A 21,518-nucleotide genomic window follows, 5' to 3' on the forward strand; every position below is an offset into this window, starting at 1 on the left:
TATACAAAAGGTATGACATCAACTTCATACCGCCACAATAAATTGGTCAATTTCTGCACAAACTTTGGCTGCATTACAAACCTAGTACCACTTGTACCGTTCATTTCAGGAGATCCTATACTCTCCTTATGTATGCATCGTTAATAACCTTTTCAACTGACAACTTAGCCACTTTTTTTCAAAATGACCTGTTACCACATATGATATGGAACGATTAGGTGAGATTCAGTGGAGGTGAAACTGTGTATGCCGTCTGTTCCTATACCCAGCCCATTTCCTGTGACTGGACCGAGATCCTTCCAGGCATTGTAATGTGTCCCCGTTGTTGAAATTATCACACTTTCTAACAAGAGACACTATTTATATCTGATCAGCCTCCGATTCTTACCTGAACTTCCTATACATATGTTGATATACTGTGTACCTGGTAGTTACTTCTGGTCAGGATAGACAGTATATAGAGGGAAGCTGCAGTGTACCTGGTAGTTACTTCTGGTCAGGATGGACAGTGTATAGAGGGAAGCTGCAGTGTACCTGGTAGTTACTTCTGGTCAGGATGGACAGTTTATAGAGGGAAGCTGCAGTGTACCTGGTAGTTATTTCTGGTCAGGATGGACAGTGTATAGAGGGAAGCTGCAGTGTACCTGGTAGTTACTTCTGGTCAGGATGGACAGTGTATAGAGGGAAGCTGCAGTGTACCTGGTAGTTATTTCTGGTCAGGATGGACAGTATATAGAGGGAAGCTGCAGAAAACAGGTAGAATTGGTCGAGTCCTCACATTACCAAGTGTGGACAGGGCTTTCTCTCTAAGGATCGGTAGTGTTGGTCTTACCAAGTGTGGACAGGACTTATTTCAGAGTTGTTCTTGAACTGGATCCTCAAGACTTGAGATTATGTATCTTGGCAGACGATCTGTATCTTTGCTTCTTTGTGGAATCTGTCTTGGATCTGCAGTTGATCAAAGAGGTCTAGAAAATCTGTATCGCTGTTGTTTCTCATGCAGTTCTGTCAAAGAGCACCAGTGCATCATTACATCTCGATGCTGTGGTATTCTGTGTAGCAACCATGCAGCTTCGTTACCGATAGCTGATATAAACAACCAGCAGTTAAATCACTGGGCGGCTGTAGTGGATATAGTTTCTCTGGAAGATGGTGGACAGCTTTCCAACACAACTAATAATGATGCTTAAGAAAGAGGACAATCCAGCTGCTAAATTTTGTATGAAAGTACCCCTTAGAACAGCAGTGTTGCATATACTTAAAGTGGTTCTTGTTCCCCACAAAATACAGAGTTACAGCCCTTTGTTTGGTCGAGGTGTCTACTATTTTATGACATACGTACATACCTGGTAATACCTCCAGCTTCTTACATTAGTGCGCCTACATTGGATAGGGATGAGGGTGTGGTACTGGATATAAAAAATGTGGTCTCTTGACATACCATATGCAGAAAATGGCTACCGGTATTTATTTTGTTCACCATATGTCGTTGTTCTGAGCAATTGCTAGTTTTTGCGTGGAAATACATCATATCAAATGGGATTGTTAAGTGATACATATTGAAATATTGGATCAAATGCCCAACTATATGCTATAAATGTTATGTTCCTTTCATTTTTAGATCAAATTTTACCTGGGTCGGTTAAGGTTGGCAGCCCTTACAGTTGCCTAGGATTGTTATTTCCAATCTGTAACTCCTATGGCTAACGTTTTAATTGCTCTTTTGATTTACATTAATGGTATTTTAATTATCCTGTCTATACTGAAACTCATCAACATTCTTGTTGCATCTTTTCTTGAAAATGAGTTTGATATATCCGTCAATTTAAGTTGTAATGTATAGCCTATGAAAAGTATTTACCATTTTGTTAGGGTACCCCCTTCACTCAACTTCATGGAGTTATGCAAGTAGGTCCACTTCGACTATCGTAAGTAATAATGATCATTTATATGGTTATGGTTCATTTTCAAGCATCTACAAATGGTGATAAAATTAAAATAAAATTGAAGTAGGGGCCAAATGTTGACCCCACCTTTATCAGCTCTCTTAAAATGTGGCTGTATTAGTTCTTTGAGGGATTTTGATCAAACTTCGCACACTTGTAAAGGACCGCAATATTGCAGACAAGATTGCGGGTTTTTGTGTTGTATAGGGTCAAGGTTGGTTCGGTTTGGTTTGGTTTAGTATTGTTTAACATCCCATAAAAAGCTGTGGTTATTTAAGGAGGGTCAAGATAAATAGTCACCATTACTATATTTATAGAAATCCTTATTAGAACTGCATGGCTTCATTCCTTGAGGAAACATCAAACTAAGACACCAATAATGGACCTTAACAGAAGAAATGAGTTCAAGTTTCAGGGTTGTAGGATCAAGGTCAAAGTCACAATAATTAATTTTGAAATATTCATGTCAGCACCCTGGCTCAGACATTTGTACTCTGTTTTTGAGCAAGACACTTTACTCAATTTTAAGCCCCCACAAGCTCACTACAAAAAGACTAGCTCAAAGCTACCAAGCAAACAATTAAAGAAACATCAAGAAAATGTGATTTTTTTTATACAGTTCTCAGCAAGTTGTAGAAAAGATAATCCAGAAACATTCCTTTTTTAATTTCCTAATGATGTAAATATTAAGTCATATTTCTAAAGTATATTTCCAAAGCTTTTGCATTAATTAGAAATAATGAATTTTGGAAACCCCTTCTGATACCATCAGTCTACATGTACACCAGATTGTATAGTTAAGACTCATAATGTACTATTAGAAAATAAATCAGGAATCACCATTAAAATTGTATCCAAATTAATTCAGATTTCAGTTCAGTGTTTTTTCTGTAATAGAAACAATCCAGAAGATTATACAAGTATGTTTGATCTTTTCTTAGTTAGAGATAATTTTTTATGCCTTTTGTCCCAATTAACTTGGGTCTTTTTTTAGTAAAAACTGTATTTATAGCATTTAGAACTAGGGTATGTATTATGTATAATGGTTTTTTTTATTAAGAAACGTTAATATATCATCACATAAAAGAATCCCTGGTTAAATGATGTTCATAACCGGCATACCTTGAGGTGTTTTTTTTATATATTTATTTTTCATAATTCGATATTTACTAATGATAATAATGATTATCAATTTGTGAACGACTGGTACATTTATTAATTTGATCAGAGATCTGGAAATATTCTTAACATAAAATGCACCAAAAACAATGTGTGATATACATCATAATTATATGTCCCTGGATATACTTCTTCGTGTTCAAATCTCGTAGTTTATGAAACTTTACAAATGCCGATGATTTGATTTACAAATTAACTTTATAGAAAATTGTAAACAAAGAAACCAAACGGGTTTGTGATCTTTATGAACTCGTATAACAAGAACATATCTCCATTGTGGAATTGAACATAATTGACATGTTGATATAAAGGCCTGCAGCTCAGGTGTCATCACTTATCAATTAATTGAGCCGTCCATCGTAATGAATGGCGAGTAGACCGTACTATAATCGACAGTCCGTGGGAATTCATATAATTACCCCGCAGTGAACCCCCGCCTCAATCCCGTCGAGGCCTCGATTTACATTTTGTGGTTTTCCTTCTCCGGACTATTTTGAAACAGCAGTACCACGAATTCCCGAAAATACTTTGCTATCCATACAAAGACATATTCAGGGTAATACACGTTTAATTTAACGGTTTCACAATACACAGAAAATGACGAAATAGCCTTACATGTATCGACACATATTCACTTGCACGGGCACCTGCCAGTAGCTGGTTAATTGACCTTCCATATATGGCACATTGTATTTAGCGTTGTCATAGAAAAGCCAATCAGCGTCGACCGATTCAAAATTCAGGGGTCGCCGCCAACCAATCAGATTCGACTATTTTGAATGTATTACATTTCTTTGTTATTTGGGTTGAGCAACTGAAATTTTACTACGGTATAGTACTACAGGTAAAGGGCTCGTGTATTCGTAACTTCCTGGATAATTTTGACGTTGCAATATATTTCGAAAATTGGCATTTGGAAAATTGACAGTATTGGAATCTTGGTAAGTTGCATTTGTTTGTGGATTTGTCGAGTATCAATTTGCAATCGATGGACGAACCGAGTGGAAAATTATGTAGAATTCTCCTCCACGATCCTCCATTGATATCTCGTGTTCGACTTATCTGTGCACGATGTCCATGCAACGATTTTTAAAGTGGGCTGGGCGGAGTTGTTTCGTAATAATGTTATATAGATACTTACTATGTATATGTTTGTGTTTGTATTAGAAAGATACAATGTTCGACAATGTTCTCGCGTTATGAAGTTTTTGGATGAAATGGATTCGTTGATTTCAAATTATATTTTTGGTGCTTTCTTAAAAATGAATCGTCGTTTTGCTCGCACAGGGAAATATTTCAAATGCGATAGCTGTTAAGATTGTTGTATTTTCGTTCAATTATGAAACGGCTGTACTGAAAATTATAATTGACAAATCCAATAGTATTTTTTTGCAGATATATAAATACACATCACATATATCAATTGTTAATTCATCGTGATATCTACTCACTATTTATCGATTAAGCATTCATGATACCTCTTTTACATGTGTAGATATTAAAGTCGATGTGCAATGTCCTTACTGGGACGATGTATTTTGTTTAATAAACATTGTGTATGTTGTACATGTACAATGTAAACAAAGCTGAACATTGTTGACATTTGCATCTGAATTCAATTTACCTGAAAAATAAACGATTTAGCATCTTAACATTAAAACACTATTTATTGGAGCGATTTGATATTAATGCTATTAGAATGTTTGGAAATACATTTTAAATAATGTTTATTATTTGTTTTTAATATGCAAATGTTGTTTGGAGTGTGTTTGTCTCAAATAATAATATATATATACTTACTTTATATCATTTACCCAAATGATTTTCAGAAGCCATACACCTTTAAAATATCAATATATAGCATAAAATCAAGCCAAAAAATTGTCTTTTGACTATTTTCAGGTAGTTGCTCTTTTTAGGCCAAATTAGCGTTAATATTTTCTGACCATTTTATGACTTTTCTGCTTTCAGCTCCAATGAGGAAATCTCCGTAATGTTAAGCATGGCATTTTGTAACACATCCGACATGGATTTTCTTGATACAATACCCATGTCCATGGATTCCTCATCATATGATCTTCAAAATGAAGTTGATAAAATTCTACAAGGTTCAGACAAATTCCAGGATTACAGTATTCTTAACAACGACAGCAATCATGGAAATATTGATTTTGAAACCAACAATCAAACTGTCGATGATTGGATCCAGAATATACAATGTCAGTGGAATGATGTTGATGTTGTAAAACTACAAAACAGTTTATTGGACTCTTCTTTCGAGGTAGAAAATAACAACCCAAACTTGTTAGTTAATCCACAGACAGGATTACCGGTAAATCATTTCTCTCCACGTAAACAAATGTCAAGTTCGACAACTGTGAAATCAGAAGGTGGACAGAATTCATTATTAGCAGACAACAACCAATTTACATTACAAACTGATCACAATTTGAATTGTGCAACACGAGAGTCCAAGTCGACTTCAAGTCAGTCAAGATTTTCAAATGTGAATAACAATTCTCAGCTTCAGACCGTGAAATCAGTGTTGAGTTCTCCGTCCCATAACTCACCCGTCCTGGTCAACCATCTTCAACAGGGATTAAATGGTCGACAAGTCACTGTTACTCAAAATTCGGTGAAAAAGACTGTGACCGTATTAAAATCGGACAATTCTGATCGAGCATTTCCCAAACCAGTTTATTCATACAGTTGCCTCATAGCAATGGCCCTAAAGAACAGTAAGAATGGGAGCCTGCCTGTCAGTGAAATCTACACCTTCATGACGTAAGTCTCCTTCTGGGATCAGTTTATAGTTATTTCATGATTGACAAAAACCAGGCTACTCATGTCTCTCATCTCTGGCTTCTTTAGGATATCTCTTATATACAGTAATACATAACAAACACAAACGAAGATGGAAAACAATTTTTGGGAGAAGAAAAAATGCTTTCCCTAATCATTTGTGTATCTGTGTAAGACACTTATAGTTGATTTTGATAATATTTTACATTATTTGTATATTATACACATGTGGTGGCCTGTCCACTGGAATCACCACATTTCCATTGTTTTAAATGACTAAATCAAACTGATATCCCTTATCATAAAAGATACTTTGATATTCGATTCATGAGAAGGTGAAATTAAACAAAAAAGAGATCATTATGTTCAAGATTTCTACAATGTCCAATGCTGTTATGATTGGAGATTTCACATAAGTTGCCTTCTCTAAGCAGATATGCTTGCCAGAAGTTATTCCATAATATTTTAATTCATGAAATAATATTAAGGTATCAGTAGTATTCCAATATAAGGTTTAAAATATTTTTGAAATATGTCAACGGATAAGTATTTGATATGTATTATATTTACAGATTACACAGCAACTTGTACATGTGTTATAGGACAAATTGTACTAGTGCTGAAAATGTTTTTGTCAGATTGTCAATTACCTGTCCAATTGCTTTTCCATGAAATAATTATATGAGAGAAAAAAACAAATCATCATTACCTTGACATAATTGCCTCCTTTGTTATATTAATGAACCCTTTCCTTTGTTAGTAAAAATAATTACTTCCATTGGAACAATTTATTACCCTCACCAAAGATTGATTCTATCATTACCTGTGATTTACAGGGAACATTTCCCATACTTCAAGACAGCACCAGACGGTTGGAAGGTAAGATCTGTTTATTTAAGAAATATTTCACAATTCTTAAGAACAATAGTTGAAATCTATTAATTTATAACTGGGTTAAAGATATGATATCTACATGTTAAGTGGACAGTCAGGTATGTAAGGGTTATTTGACACTGGGTGACAGGTGGCAAAGGCATGTCATTTAGATCCACTGACAATCTCATTGGCTGAGGATTTGTCACATGATATATAGCAGTTACCAATTTGATTACAGGTGTTCACCTGAGATCTATAGTCTATTTCATTAAAGTCCACTGTGATCTTTTATTGGGTATATTTCTATATATTCTGTTTCCAACCTACAACATATTTTCATTATTGTTGTGCACTGAAGCATGGAGTGAACACCTTGCATTGCTTCAATAGAATGAATTTAAAGGTTGATGTTATTTAATCTTAGATAGAGACGACCATAGTATAATGAGTAAGAGGATATATCGACCTGCATATACCTTGGTTTTGCACTAAATCATGATGTTATGAATTGTTGCCCAGCAAAAGGATAAAAATAGAACATGGAAATTTCAGACGGTCTTGTCATCTTTGAAGGAAATACGAAATAAAAAAAAACGAGAAAATTTTTGTTTCATATATCATAACAAGAATTTGAAGAATGTCAAAATATATAATGAATCCCATTATGTACTTCCTAACATTTAAATGCAAATTTCTGTATGTTAATTAATGAATAAATATCTCCAATTAAGAAATGTTAACTAGTAGATTGTGATCTTCTCACTTAAACAAACTGAAGGTTATATTATAAAATTTAGAGATTGCTTCATGTGCTAGCAAGCTTTTGGCTCATTTGAAAAGGTCAATTGAATGATTTTGATTTCTTTCTCTTTTTTTTTCAGAATTCAGTAAGACACAATTTGTCCCTAAATAAGTGCTTTGCCAAAGTAGAAACTCCTAAAGTGACTGGAAACAGCAGTAAAAAGGGCTGTTTATGGGCCCTAAATCCTGATAAAGTTGAAAAAATGGAAGATGAAATTGCTAAACACAGGAAGAAGGATTTGGATGCCATCAGAAACAGTATGGCCATGCCAGGTAAGTTATTCTTATGATCAACTTTTGTGAATTTAAAAGTTTTCAAAATCAACTTTGAAACTGATTTAGAAATGTTGCACCCTTCTGAGTTTGTACATGAGATGATTTGTGAGGAGACTTTTTATTATGCTCTATAGTTAACAACGCTCAACAAAAATCAAAATCTTTAATAAGTTTTTAAAATATTTCCTGAGGTGTTGATGTTGAAGTAAACATGTATTGCCTCTAAACATAAAAACTTGAAATAATTGTTTGAAGATGAAGAAAATATTGACTGACAGGAAATTTCCCAGAAAAGCTGATGTAATGTTCTATATTTAGAACAGTGTTACATGTCAGATCTAAATATTGAATGTGAGGTAATTTCCTGATAAAGGATTGTTTTCTGATCAAATTCAATACAGATTTGAAAGAATTGAATTATCAAAATGATATTTTATATGAAAGATCAAGTTATAACTTAAAATGTTTTTCAAATATACAATTATATTCTACACATGCACATTTATTATTTAGGTTCAACCAATACTATCTTAATATAAGATTATGCATATTTTTGTATCAACAATAAAGCATGGTTAAAAAATATTCATACTATAGTACTAGTTCTGGTCCAGAACATTAATAAACTTCAATGACCGTAATTTTTATATGATTACATGTCCTTTGGTTGACATTGAAATGTACATGTACATAGCTTATACAAACTGTTGATTCCATTTAATTTGTGTACGATGGATGTATATGCACCTGTACAGAATGGAGAATGAGGATTAGCATAAAGCATGCTCCTGAATATATAAAAATAATGCCTAGTTTAGAGGTGTTATAATGTGTATACACAGCTATCGTGTTGTCTACTGAAATGGCATGAAATTCCTTGTAGATAAATAATTATATTGTGCTTGTTAAATAAATTACATGGTCGTATATTTTTTTTAAGGAAGTAAGTGAAATATTGCCATTTTCAAAACAAGGTTTTCAAAATATGGCTCTGTTAAAACAGGAAAATCTTATAACAATGCAGCTATACTAAGAAAGGGGCAAATTAGCATAAAGGAAATATTTAAATCCCCCAATATATAAATTAAGCATTTCACATATTTCATTTATTGATATGACATATGTCAATTGCTATTTGGTAATGTCATTAATTGTATGCATAATGTTTTTAACGAGTTGGGTATATGTGTGTTTGGAAATGAAATGGTAATTTTATATACATGTACATTATTATTGCTTTGAAATTATGACATGACCTTTTAACCATTTTCACTGACCTACCACAAATAAAAACTATTTGTACATGCTCATAATCAATATTTTGAGAAAAACTACATGTACAGCAATGTCTGTTTATATAGATGACTTAACTAATTCACATTTACAGATGACTTAACTAATTCACATTTACACATACTTTCTTTATTTCCTCTCGAATAACAATTGTAAATTCAGAATAAACTCAATTAAATTACAATAAGACATCAATTATCATATAAACATGTGAAAAGAAAATTTTGAATAATTATCCTGCAAAACTCAGTCAAAGTGTTGAATACAAAATAACTACACCTGCATTGGAATCATACACTTATACTTGGGTAGCTTTACATCTGAATTTGATAAGATCTACACCAAATTCTTTCACAGTATTATATGCTATCACACAAATTAACTACCATGTATTAAAAAAAATGATGATATTATTTTATATCATGATATATGAATGAGATGAAATACCAAAAATACTTGAATAGGTATAAGTTGATACTGCTGGACAATGGTAGGAATGTTTACACCCTAAGGCACTATGTAATGGCCACCTGGCCTATCAGTGTAATCTACACATGTCCAGTAGGTACCTATTATATAATGGTCATTAGGGGCCAGATAAAGACTTCAAAGGGCCAGGACTCACTGGGGGACTAACACTTCCAGAATTATCTGCCCTTTGAAGAGTTCTTTAGATCACACTATGATGTTGACTAAACTAACTTGTCCAGAACAAAGAGAGAATTAACAATGGACAGGTAAAAACCAATACTAGAGTCTGGCCACAGGTATAGGGTAGTAGTGTTCTGTTAGCTCAGGTGGTGGGAACAAAGACAAATTTTATAAATTATTGATAGAAATAATGAACCCTTTATAATTATTTCCCTGAAACACAATGGGTTTTTTCATAATTTATACAATTAACTGTACCAGTTCACATTTCTTGAGATACTAAAAGTTAGATTTATTTGTTTTATGGAAGACAAAGAAAGTTGTCAATCTGTGGTTAGAGGCATAAGGAAACAAAGCAGAGGCAGCAGGGTCTGTGTCCACTTGAATATCTGATTCAACTTTCAACTTTATTTATTTTATTCTTTAAAAAAAGGTGTACACAGAACACATGTAAACAAAATTCAACAAATATACTGTATGAATTATATTTCAAATTTAATAATATATAACTATTACAAATCTGAAATATTTCTTACAAAGTTACTTGAACTACAAAATAAATGTGTTCAAAACCAAGAGAGACTTGTTTTAATATGTATATTAAATAATTCACTTTAAGCCATTTCCTACAATTATGATATCACAAAGATGCTTTACGTGTATTTATAGAGTGTACACAGAACTAGCCATCTTGATGAAGACTAGTACTATGTAATTTGATTAGTAAGGAACCGTCTTTGTCTACATGCATAATTATATAAAGTGGGAGGGAACTGGAATGTTCTTTGTTTGCTGTCAGAGGTTGTGTTCCTTTGTTTACAACAGAAGGGGAGGAGCTAATATGTAGATCACTGGACACAGGAGATGGTGTGTAGATCTTTTGTTTATCATTATTAGGTGTGGGAGCCCCTGGCCTCCTTTGTTTACAAACAAAGACTTGGGGTGTGTAGCACATGCTAATTGGGTTAGTGTGTCTGGCTTGGGATTATGTCAACACCTTTTGATTAGCCTAAAGTGTTTGTTTAACTGGCCAAGCTAGGATAAGGCTAAGCTTATAAGGTGGTATAGTACAGTAAGATACAAGCCTGGTTTGCTGATATAGAGAATTAAAAGCTTATTCATAGGCTTGGGTTGACTTATTGCCATTGAAAGAAAGAATATTCACTTCAGTTTTATAACCCAGCTTTTTAGCCCACCATCATCAGATGGTGGGCTTTTCAAATCGCCCTGCGTCCGTGGTCCGTCCGTCCGTCCCTCCCTCCGTCCGTCCGTCCGTAAACAATTCTTGTAATCGCTAATCCTCAGAAAGTACCGAAGGGATCTTTCTCAAATTTTATATGTAGGTTCCCCTTGGTGCCTAGTTATGCATATTGCATTTTGGGACCGATCGGAAAACAACATGGCCGACAGGCAGCCATCTTGGATTTTGACCATTGAAGTTTGTTATTGCTATTTCTGAGAAAGAGCTGAAGGGATCTTTCTCAAATTTCATATGTTGGTTTCCCTTGGTGCCTAGTTATGCATATTGCATTTTGGGACCGATCGGAAAACAACATGGCCGACAGGCAGCCATCTTGGATTTTGACAATTGAAGTTTGTTATCGCTATTTCTAAGAAAGTACTTAAGGGATCTTTCTCAAATTTGATATGTGGGTTTCCCTTGGTGCCTAGTTATGCATATTGCATTTTGGGACCGATCGGAAAACAACATGGCCGACGGGCAGCCATCTTGGATTTTGACCATTGAAGTTTATTATCGCTATTTCTGAGAAAGTACTGAAGGGATCTTTCTCAAATTTTATATGTAGGTTTCCCTTGGTGCCTAGTTATGCATATTGCATTTTGGGACCGATCGGAAAACAACATGGCCGACGGGCAGCCATCTTGGATTTTGACCATTGAAGTTTGTTATCGCTATTTCTAAGAAAGTACTGAAGGGATCTTTCTCAAATTTCATATGTAGGTTCCCCTTGGTGCCTAGTTATGCATATTGCATTTTGAAACCAATCAGAAAACAACATGGCCGACAGGCAGCCATCTTGGATTTCGAAAATTGAAACTGGTTATCACTATTACTAAGAAACTAATGAAGGGATCTTCCTGAAATTTCATATGTAGGTTCCCCCAGGTGCCTAGTTATGCATATTGCATTTTGAGACCAATCGGAAAACAACATGGCCGACAAGCAGCCATCTTGGATTTTGACAATTGAAGTTTGTTATCACTATTTCTCAGAAAGCACTGAAGGAATCTTTCTCAAATTCCATATATATAGGTTCCCCTTGGTGCCTAAATCTTAAATTTTATATATAGGTTTCCCTTGTTTGAAAAGTACTAGAGGTTTCTTCTGAGTTTACACAGATTAGTAAGACTTAGAAGAAGAGAAAAGTAGAGAAAAGATCAATCTGACATGGAACCTATAAAGAACATTCAATGGTGGGCGCCAAGATCCCTCTGGGATCTCTTGTATAACTATGTAGAGGGTATTCTTACACCCCTTAGCTTACAGATGATTATGTATATACAGACACTAATTTTAAATTCACAAATGTATGCTACCTGATAAAAAAAACGATAGTTTCCTATAGCAGTAGCCAGTATCATTTTATATTCCGATTTATCTGATTATCTGCCAGATGTACACTTTTGATAAATGAAGTAAACAAAATCTAATTCATAGCTTCATTGCAATTGCAGTATATAAAAAGACACTAAACAATATGTAACTGCTTCCCCCTATTTGGGCCCCTATAGTAAATCTATGAATATTGAGTGAAGATTATATCACCCAGCATGACCTTGGAAAGAATAGGATGATTAGAATTATAACCAAATCGTACCTATTGGATTCAATTTCATGATTAGCCTATGTTTGGCCTTTGTTGTGTTAATAGCTATGTAGAACATAATAATTAAATAACATTATTTAGATACAATAGAAATAGCTTCCTGATATTCATTTTGCATTTGATTAAGTTTATGAATTATATAAACTATTATTACATTACCTTATTTAACTGTCTGTTCTAAAAAAAAATAACTAATTTATAAGGCTTCAGGAACAGCTTGATTTCAGGTCACTAATTAGCTCAAGTTCAATTCAAGTTCAATTGTATTATTTACACCTTACAATATTATAAAATATATCTCTCAAGTAATAAAGTATGAAAAATATGTCTATACAATAGGGTTTGTTATTGGCCTTCTTGGGCCCAATTAGGCATTTCCTGGAGTCAAATCACCAGATTATAATTACCAACTGTTTGTGTTAGCCATACCCTGGGGCTGATCTCGGATGTGACAGGTGTCTCACAGGTGGACTTACCTGTAATTACACCTGACAGGTGAGCACTGTCACTCACCTGCTATAGATATGTCCAGTTAGCATTGCCTTATTGGTTAACTAGAGGTATTCAAGTGTCACATTTATTGACCCTTACCTGTTAAATATTTAAAACATTGACACTACAAAGTTACAGATAACAGGTGTCTGTTTTTTATTAAAATGAAATTTAATAGAAATGTCTTTGAGTGGTGGCACACTTACATGTATTAAGGATTATTTACGAAAACTAAGATATCATTAAAATGAATGAATGTGCTATCAAATTGTTTTTTTTAGTGGCAGCTTCTGTTTAGAAATATAGATTGACAGAATTAGAATTCTAGAGAGAAACAAAGGGTAGTACTGAGTAGACACTATTATATTTTTATGTATGATTTTAAACCTAGAAAAACCCTGATCAAGTGAAAATGGTAATGAAACAATTTATTAGTCATTACCGTTATATTTTCGGAAGAAATGTATTTTGCCATTTAATCAAGATTGTTAAAATGGTTGATGAACCATTGATATACTGTTTTTCTCATAATGCTGTTAAAAATATCAAAGTAAAAAGGTCACACCTTGTGTCATGTACATTTTCTTGTTATTAAACCTGTTAAATATGTTTGGGGGGGGGGGGACTGTCTATCAACCTATTTCATCTTTTTTTTTTTGATCCGATATGAAGATATGTTTCAAGCAATATGATAGAATATGTTTTTTTAACAATCAATACAACAAGTTGATTTAAGAATTCTAGCTGTTTAATTATTCATTAGTGACCAGCTAACAATCTTGATAATAGATTAATTATTGCTTTATATGTCACAGTTATCTCCAACAGTTTGTCCTCAAAAGTCTTATTTTACTGATATAAATAGCAATTATCATGAAACTGAGTAACCTCACGTCACCAAGGAGACAGCTAAAATTTCCTGTTAGTTAGAAGAGGTCAGATGGGTTGAAACTTTCTGCAACAAATGAAACATACACCCTATCCCAACCTTTTAAAAATTAATTTGAATGGTTATATTGCCAAGGACACTTTATAACTCGCATTTTAAATGGACAACAAGGATATCGATGTCTGTAATAGAACACAGGATTAATTTGATTTAAATCACAACCTCTGCTTGGGATTGAACCCAGGACTTCTCGCTTACTAGCCTTATGATCAACTGATCAAGCTAAAGGAAAGATCTCTTTAGCCAAGCAGTAAATTGCGGCTTGCATTTTACCAGGATTAAATGTGCCTTATTTTTAAAACAGAAAAGTTTAAGAGGTTATAATTTTGTCTTTGTAGAAAAACTTGAGCTGATAGAGGCAGGAAAAGCTGGCCCAGTTGGGAGTCGGTCTGAGGGAGAAAGAGTCTTGTCACTTCCTGTCACGACGACACCAACAGCGACAACTGCCCGTGTGGTCAAGATTTCAACCCCGGTAGACTCGTCAATAAAACAAGAGGACTATCTCCATAGTATAGTGCTGGATGGGAGTTTGTCTTTGGACAACCCTCTCCCTGACCTAACATTACAGGTATGTCAATCCTTCTGTATGGTGAAAATGTTTTTGTGACTGCATATGTCTGAATCTTTTAAAACCAAATTTTAAGATTTAGTCCAGCATTAGCTGTTCTGTACCTGATTGGTTCTAACTTCCTGTGAAAAAAGAAGTTGTCATCTTGAAAGGTAAATATTGTTAAAATATTTTCATTTTCAGAATGGTATATGGGATGACTTATCAACAGACATGGATTTACCGCTGACAACATCTTCAACACTTTCGCTCAACGCATCGCCTCTAACCATTCAGGCATCGCCCCTAACAATCCAGTCTGTGGTGTCCTTAGGTAAGACCAGCACCAGTCACAATTATAACGACCTGTGGTATCCTTAGATAAGACTGACACCAGTCACAATCATAACGACCTGTGATGTCCTTAGGTAAGACTGACACCAGTCACAATCATAACGACCTGTGATGTCCTTAGGTAAGACTGACACCAGTCACAATCATAACGACCTGTGGTTTCCTTAGGTAAGACTGACACCAGTCACAATCATAACGACCTGTGATGTCCTTAGGTAAGACTGACACCAGTCACAATCATAACGACCTGTACATGTGGTGTCCTTAGGTAAGACTGACACCAGTCACAATCATAACGACCTGTACATGTGGTGTCCTTAGGTAAGACTGACACCAGTCACAATCATAACGACCTGTACGTGTGGTGTCCTTAGGTAAGACTGACACCAATCACAATCATAACGACCTGTACATGTGGTGTCCTTAGGTAAGACTGACACCAGTAACAATCATAACGACCTGTATATATGGTGTCCTTAGGTAAGACTGACACCAGTAACAATCATAACGACCTGTATATATGGTGTCCTTAGGTAAGACTGACACCAGTCACAATCATAACGACCTGTACATGTGGTGTCCTTAGGTAAGACTGACACCAGTCACAATCATAACGACCTGTACCTGTGGTGTCCTTAGGTAAGACTGACACCAATCACAATCATAACGACCTGTACATGTGGTGTCCTTAGGTAAGACTGACACCAGTAACAATCATAACGACCTGTATATATGGTGTCCTTAGGTAAGACTGACACCAGTCACAATCATAACGACCTGTACATGTGGTGTCCTTAGGTAAGACTGACACCAGTCACAATCATAACGACCTGTACCTGTGGTGTCCTTAGGTAAGACTGACACCAGTCACAATCATAACGACCTGTATATATGGTGTCCTTAGGTAAGACTGACACCAGTCACAATCATAACGACCTGTACATGTGGTGTCCTTAGGTAAGCCCAGGCTACAGATCTAGGTAGCAAGACCATACAATGAAATGTTGATAAAACTAACTAATGTACATTTGTGTACTTGTTTTATCCCCTTTTTGCCAAGGTCTGGGCTGACAAAAACTTCCAAAATTATCCATGTGGGAGAGACCCCCTCCACCCATTTAAGGATTGAATAAAGTTATGTTGAGGTGTATGGGGGTATACACCTCAATAGGTCTTGAGACAAACTCATTATGAACTGTGAAGAGTTCATAATGAATTTGTCTCAAGACCTATTGAGGTTTATTCCCCCATACACCTCAACATAACTTTAATCAATCCTTATATTGATATTTTTGTATAATATTTTGTCCTTGACAAATAGGGACTTGTGCAAGTCTACCACGGAACTTACCGAAATGTACGTCATCACTCTTCGTCTACATATGGTCATTACTTTCAGGATTTCTTTCGTGAACAAACTTAATAAGGAATTAAAACAAATATTGTTTTTAATGGAATTTATTTCATATCAATATGATCACTTTTGAAAAGTAATAAAAAATATAAGAAATATAAATATTAGATATTAAATCATATTTAATATAGGTGTGGAAATCTAGAAAATTAGAGATTTACTTTTAAGTTTGATGTAAGTGCCTTCCACCCCTCTCACACAGATAGTTCTGGGATACTCCGAAGTTCAGCATTGATTGTTATTAACAAAGAAATATTGAAGTTTTCCATGCAAACCATGAGCCTAGTCTTAGATTGATTTCAGAGTGATGTAATACATTGGTGGTATTGTTTTCCAAGCTGTTAATTAGCAGCTTTGTCATTGCAACCTATAGGAAAAGGTATCAACTGTATATACCAGTGAAATGACATTCGTGTTGAATAAAATATGTATATATTTTAATCCTATGTTCCTCTGTATTATGAAGATGCTAACTGATTTTATTTTTGATCTTCAGCTGGAGTCTCTGGAGCCTTTCAAGGTCAATTCACATGCTCATCCAGTCCCATGATAACGCTTACCCAGAATGCAACAGTATCACCAGCATGTCACACACCGTCCAAGATCCTCGAAGCTCAGATCTAGTCAAGGAAATCTGCTGCTATGGACCAATGTTACAAGGGGAGGGAACAATGCTGCCAAAGTCACCTATGATTGGCCTAGGGGAAGGGAAAATGTTGAAATAACATTCCACTGTATATCATCATTTTGTTTATCTGAGTTACGGTTATGTGAACAATCCGTTTCAAAATGTCCTTATTTGATTTTATATCCCAGAATTAAAATTGAGATCACTTTCAATTTAAAACGCTCTATCAATGTGTTTGTACCTTCTAAACAGAGTAACTATTTCAGGTGTATCTTGCATGAGTTAGCTAGATAAGATTTGACTTTAATAGAAAAAGTTCACTCGTACAAGATTCAGTATTATATTTTTGGGAAAACAAATTCTGTATCTTCATTTCTTGATAACTGATAAAAGTATTTATTTTTAATGTAATGTTTGATAGATATTCTCCTAAACACAGGAGGAAATCTTCAGATTTTATGAATCATAAATGGCATATTTTATAAGAAAAAAAATCTTAAATTGCTCATTCCAAATGATAAAAGGTTATGTTTTAAATTTTACATAGTTGTTTTGATGTATAAAATTTGTGCAAAATTGAAACAGATGTACAAAAAGTAATTTCATTATTCATTGAAATGATCTTGCTTTTTGTCAATATTAAAACGTTGATCTCATAATTATTCAGAATTCTTTTGTGCTATCGTTCCCAAGCAATGATTGATTTTCTATTGATTATGTTCTTGTTGACACATATAAAATTTATTTATGATACTAGAAAATGTAAATAGCTAGAATTTTGATCTCATAGGCACCATGGTTACTAGAGCTAGGTGAAGATAAAAAAAAATAGAAATTGATTGATGTATTTTAAAATATTCCAGATCCTTGAAGTGTTTCTGTTGCTTTCCACTTATCTGCAATATTAACATTACTTACCTAAATTTACTGCAAAATAATTTTCTTAACATTCAGGTTTTAGCCTAAAAAAGGGGAGAAAAATTTATTAAAAACCATGTTTTAACATGATAATATGTATGACTAAATCTTCACTAGATATATGCATTGCCTGTTGGCTGGCCTTGAAAATGAAATCTAGCAATGTACAAAAATTACTGGTAAAGCAGAAAATGTTTTTTATTACCCAACCCTAATGTTGTTACTGTGTACTCTCCGTCACTATTTCCCTCCTTTCTTACATTCGTATTGGTGCATTTGATTTGCATTGTTTTTGTCATTGTTGTTGTTTACTTGGGTTTTTTTTGTTTTTTTTTTGTATTAACTACTTTTAATCAGAAAAAAATATTTATAAAACACTTCATACACATCAACATTTTTCAATATAGGATACAGAAAAGACATAAAAGATTCTATCCAACCTAGTTATTGTGGATGATACTTTTGACTTTGTAAAGGGGTCTTCTTTTCAAGTTGTCATCATTTAACTTCTGAAAAAAGTTTTGAAGAGCTTTAACAAAATTAAAATTGTTTAATATGATTTTAATTTCGCCAGAACAATGATTTGCCCTTGATATCAATAATATATATTAAATTTGGTTTTAGTAAGTTATGCAAACACCCTGTTGTGTTCAGAACTGAGAGAATTTTTATAGGTGTACATATTTTAGAATATTGTGTGTGAATGTGTTCACTTGAAATGGTTCAAAGATTTGTAACTTCATGCTTACCAAAATAAGCCCCTTTGCATATTTATATTAATTTGCCCTCAAATACTTTGTTTTATACTCAAGCTGTTTTTGTGTCTGTCCCGACACTTTATCACTAGCCCTCCACCTCTGGGTTGCAAGTTCGAAACCAGCCGAGGGGGTTTTCTCTGTTTACTCCGGCTTTCCTTTACCTCCAAAACCTGGCACTTCCTTAAATGACCCTTGCTGTTAATTGGACATTAAACATCATAAATTTAAACCTAAACCCAGTGTCTGGGGCATATTTCATCTAATATTTCGCCTACAAACATGTTTTTTATGCGAACATCTTTGACAGATGTGGAATCGTCATACTGAAGAAACTGGTTTCTCATGCCCTACAGTCTCTTTGCCTTTTATTATGATATATAAAATGTTTTCTAGAAGTGGAATGGTGCCTAGGGTTTGTACTGATACTTTGACTAGGATTGTGAGATGGTGGTGCCATAGTCGATAGGTCTGTGATGTTGGATATCAAATCTTTAATAATTAAGATAAAAAAATTCTGATGCATATGGAAAAGTGTAGAAATTTATTAAGGAAAGTTATTTGTGGGTCTTCATTGCATATTATACTGTAAGGTAACTGAAATATTTCTTGGAGAATATTTAGTAAACAATCTGCATTTAAAATTGAAGGGGTGCCGAAAATTGGTTTGATATCCACTGGTAAACTTTGTGAACAAGGAAAAAGAATGAAAAAAAATGATTTAATTTAGATTCAAAAATTACTAATTCAACAGAGGTGTAAGTGAAATGTATGTTTATAAAACTGAAATCATTTGACATGTTAGTAATCCCAAATTGTGATGCCTTTCATAATTTCTAATTCCACAAATTGTCACCAATTTAAATTTTGATATCTTTGTGTATATGTATAGATATTTGTAGATGTGTTGATTTTTACGTTTATATATATGTATATATGTACAGTTGATTGAGGCAGCAATATACTTTTATTTATTAAATAAAAAAAAAATTGTGCTATATATTTAGAGTTACATCTAGAACAATTTTGCATACTCACAATTCATAAAATTCATAAGAGTTCACTCCCTTGGGTATGGTTTCTAGGAATAAGAAACATCTGTTCAAGTAAAGGATTTTTTATCCCCTCTGCAATGAATTTTAACTATGAAGGCAAGTTTAAAAACCTAATAGTTTGTAAAAATCTGAGTTAATAAATTTTTGAAAATGAATATCTAAATAGGCAGTTAGGGGATTAAAAACACTGTAAACAGACTATTTGTTTGTAGTTGTGCACAAGAAGATCTAGGGTAGACCTAGGTAAGCTATGCAACTTCATGGTGATAAAACTCAGGAAATGTTTTATTTATTGAAAAAGTGCCTGTCGTGAATAATAAGATGATTGATTGCTTATCTCAGTGTTTTACCTGTGATAAAATTGGTTATTGATTAAAAATTATTTCACCTTCAGAAATTATTGGAAAGTTTGTTTATACATACCTGTATATGGAATATACTTTTTGGTACCAAATAGTTAATAAAATCTTAAAAATCAGATTTCACTGAAAATGTTTTTGTGGATATGTCAAGAAATTTAAAAAAAATATATAGGCATTGAATAAAGAATTGGTTTAATCCCTTATAACATATGATGTTGAGTGCCAAATTGATATGCTCAATTTTTGCATAATTATGAGTATAACATTAAAGTGTGCAGAAAATTGAGAATTTTTACTTTGTATATAAAAGAAAAAAGTGTATAGTTATGAATGGAATAAATGTATATAGTTCTATAAGTGAGTGGAGATTTCTACAATTTTTATTGTGTGTGAATGGAAACTAAATTGTAAAGAAGAATGTGTATACCACCAAGTGGTTTTATTATAATGAGTATCAGATAAACAGATTTTTTTGTTTGCTTTGCCAACCCAAATCTCACTACAGTGTTAAAGTTGGGGGGGGGGGGGGGGGGGGGGGGGGGGGGGTGTTAATCACAAATCCTTTAAAATTATAAGCCAGGTCAAATATGAAATCCACATAGGTGTTCAAGATCAAACAAATGCTTTCAGATAGAAGTTGTTGGAATACAATATACAACAGCAGTTTTTTTGTACTTACCTGGTACATTTATTGAAAACTCAACAATCGTTTTCAACAAAATTTGAGATGTATAATAGAATCTTTTGACTAAACAATTAAAAAGATTTTTAAAATTCAAAAAATGCACATAATTATTGTTAATTAGATTGAATTTGTATAGAGTGGAAGGTCTTACTGACAATGACTGGTAAAGATGTCATTATGATACACTGGTACATAGGGGGGATAATCCATGTCATTGTGAAAACCAGTCCACTGTTGTGTTGTGAGGGTTGACGGGTTGTGCTATGTATGTATATTATTGTGCTTGTAGAAATATTTTTTATTACAAATCAGCAAATTACAGATTCCAGTAAATTAAGTTGTCTTTTTTTACTGGAAACAATTTCATTAATCCGTCACAACATGTAAAATTATCTTATGTACTAGACAAATCCCTACACAGATGACAGGTTTCAAGATTTCTAAACTTTACTGGGGAAATAGATTAAATTTATATTTCTAATAATGTTTCTCATACTGGGACAAATTATTAAAGTAATTCAGGATTAGAGCAAAACCTCGACTTTCAAAATGAAACAGAAATGATGTACATGTGATATTGTGTACGAATCCATGGACAGAAGAAATCATTAAAGCTGTCACAAGTGTACATAATACTTATACGTACAATGTCCATCAAAAACATAACCACCATTTTCATGAACAAT

General features: G+C 33.8%; 1 protein-coding gene across 1 annotated transcript; it reads left to right on the forward strand.

Moving 5' to 3' along the window:
- The first annotated feature begins 3,934 nt into the window (after positions 1-3,934).
- On the forward strand, positions 3,935-20,612 carry LOC117335493 (forkhead box protein N4-like). The gene is made up of 7 exons (XM_033895534.1): positions 3,935-4,066; positions 5,097-5,909; positions 6,764-6,806; positions 7,685-7,877; positions 14,453-14,682; positions 14,866-14,995; positions 16,926-20,612. The coding sequence occupies exons 2-7, from the start codon at positions 5,119-5,121 to the stop codon at positions 17,051-17,053; spliced, it is 1,515 nt and encodes a 504-aa protein (XP_033751425.1). The 5' UTR covers positions 3,935-4,066; positions 5,097-5,118; the 3' UTR covers positions 17,054-20,612.
- Positions 20,613-21,518: the final 906 nt, after the last annotated feature.

This window comes from Pecten maximus, chromosome 10 (genome assembly GCF_902652985.1).
Source record: "Pecten maximus chromosome 10, xPecMax1.1, whole genome shotgun sequence".
NCBI classification, from domain to species: Eukaryota; Metazoa; Mollusca; class Bivalvia; order Pectinida; family Pectinidae; genus Pecten; species Pecten maximus.

What these genes read in the sequence shown, in the direction of transcription:
- LOC117335493 (XM_033895534.1), top strand. Translation starts at nt 5,119, where the DNA reads ATGTTAAGCATGGCATTTTGTAACACATCCGACATGGATTTTCTTGAT. An exon ending in AAACAGTATGGCCATGCCAG is followed by an intron (nt 7,878 to 14,452) that starts GTAAGTTATTCT and finishes TTGTCTTTGTAG; the next exon opens with AAAAACTTGAGCTGATAGAG. An exon ending in CCAGTCTGTGGTGTCCTTAG is followed by an intron (nt 14,996 to 16,925) that starts GTAAGACCAGCA and finishes TTTGATCTTCAG; the next exon opens with CTGGAGTCTCTGGAGCCTTT.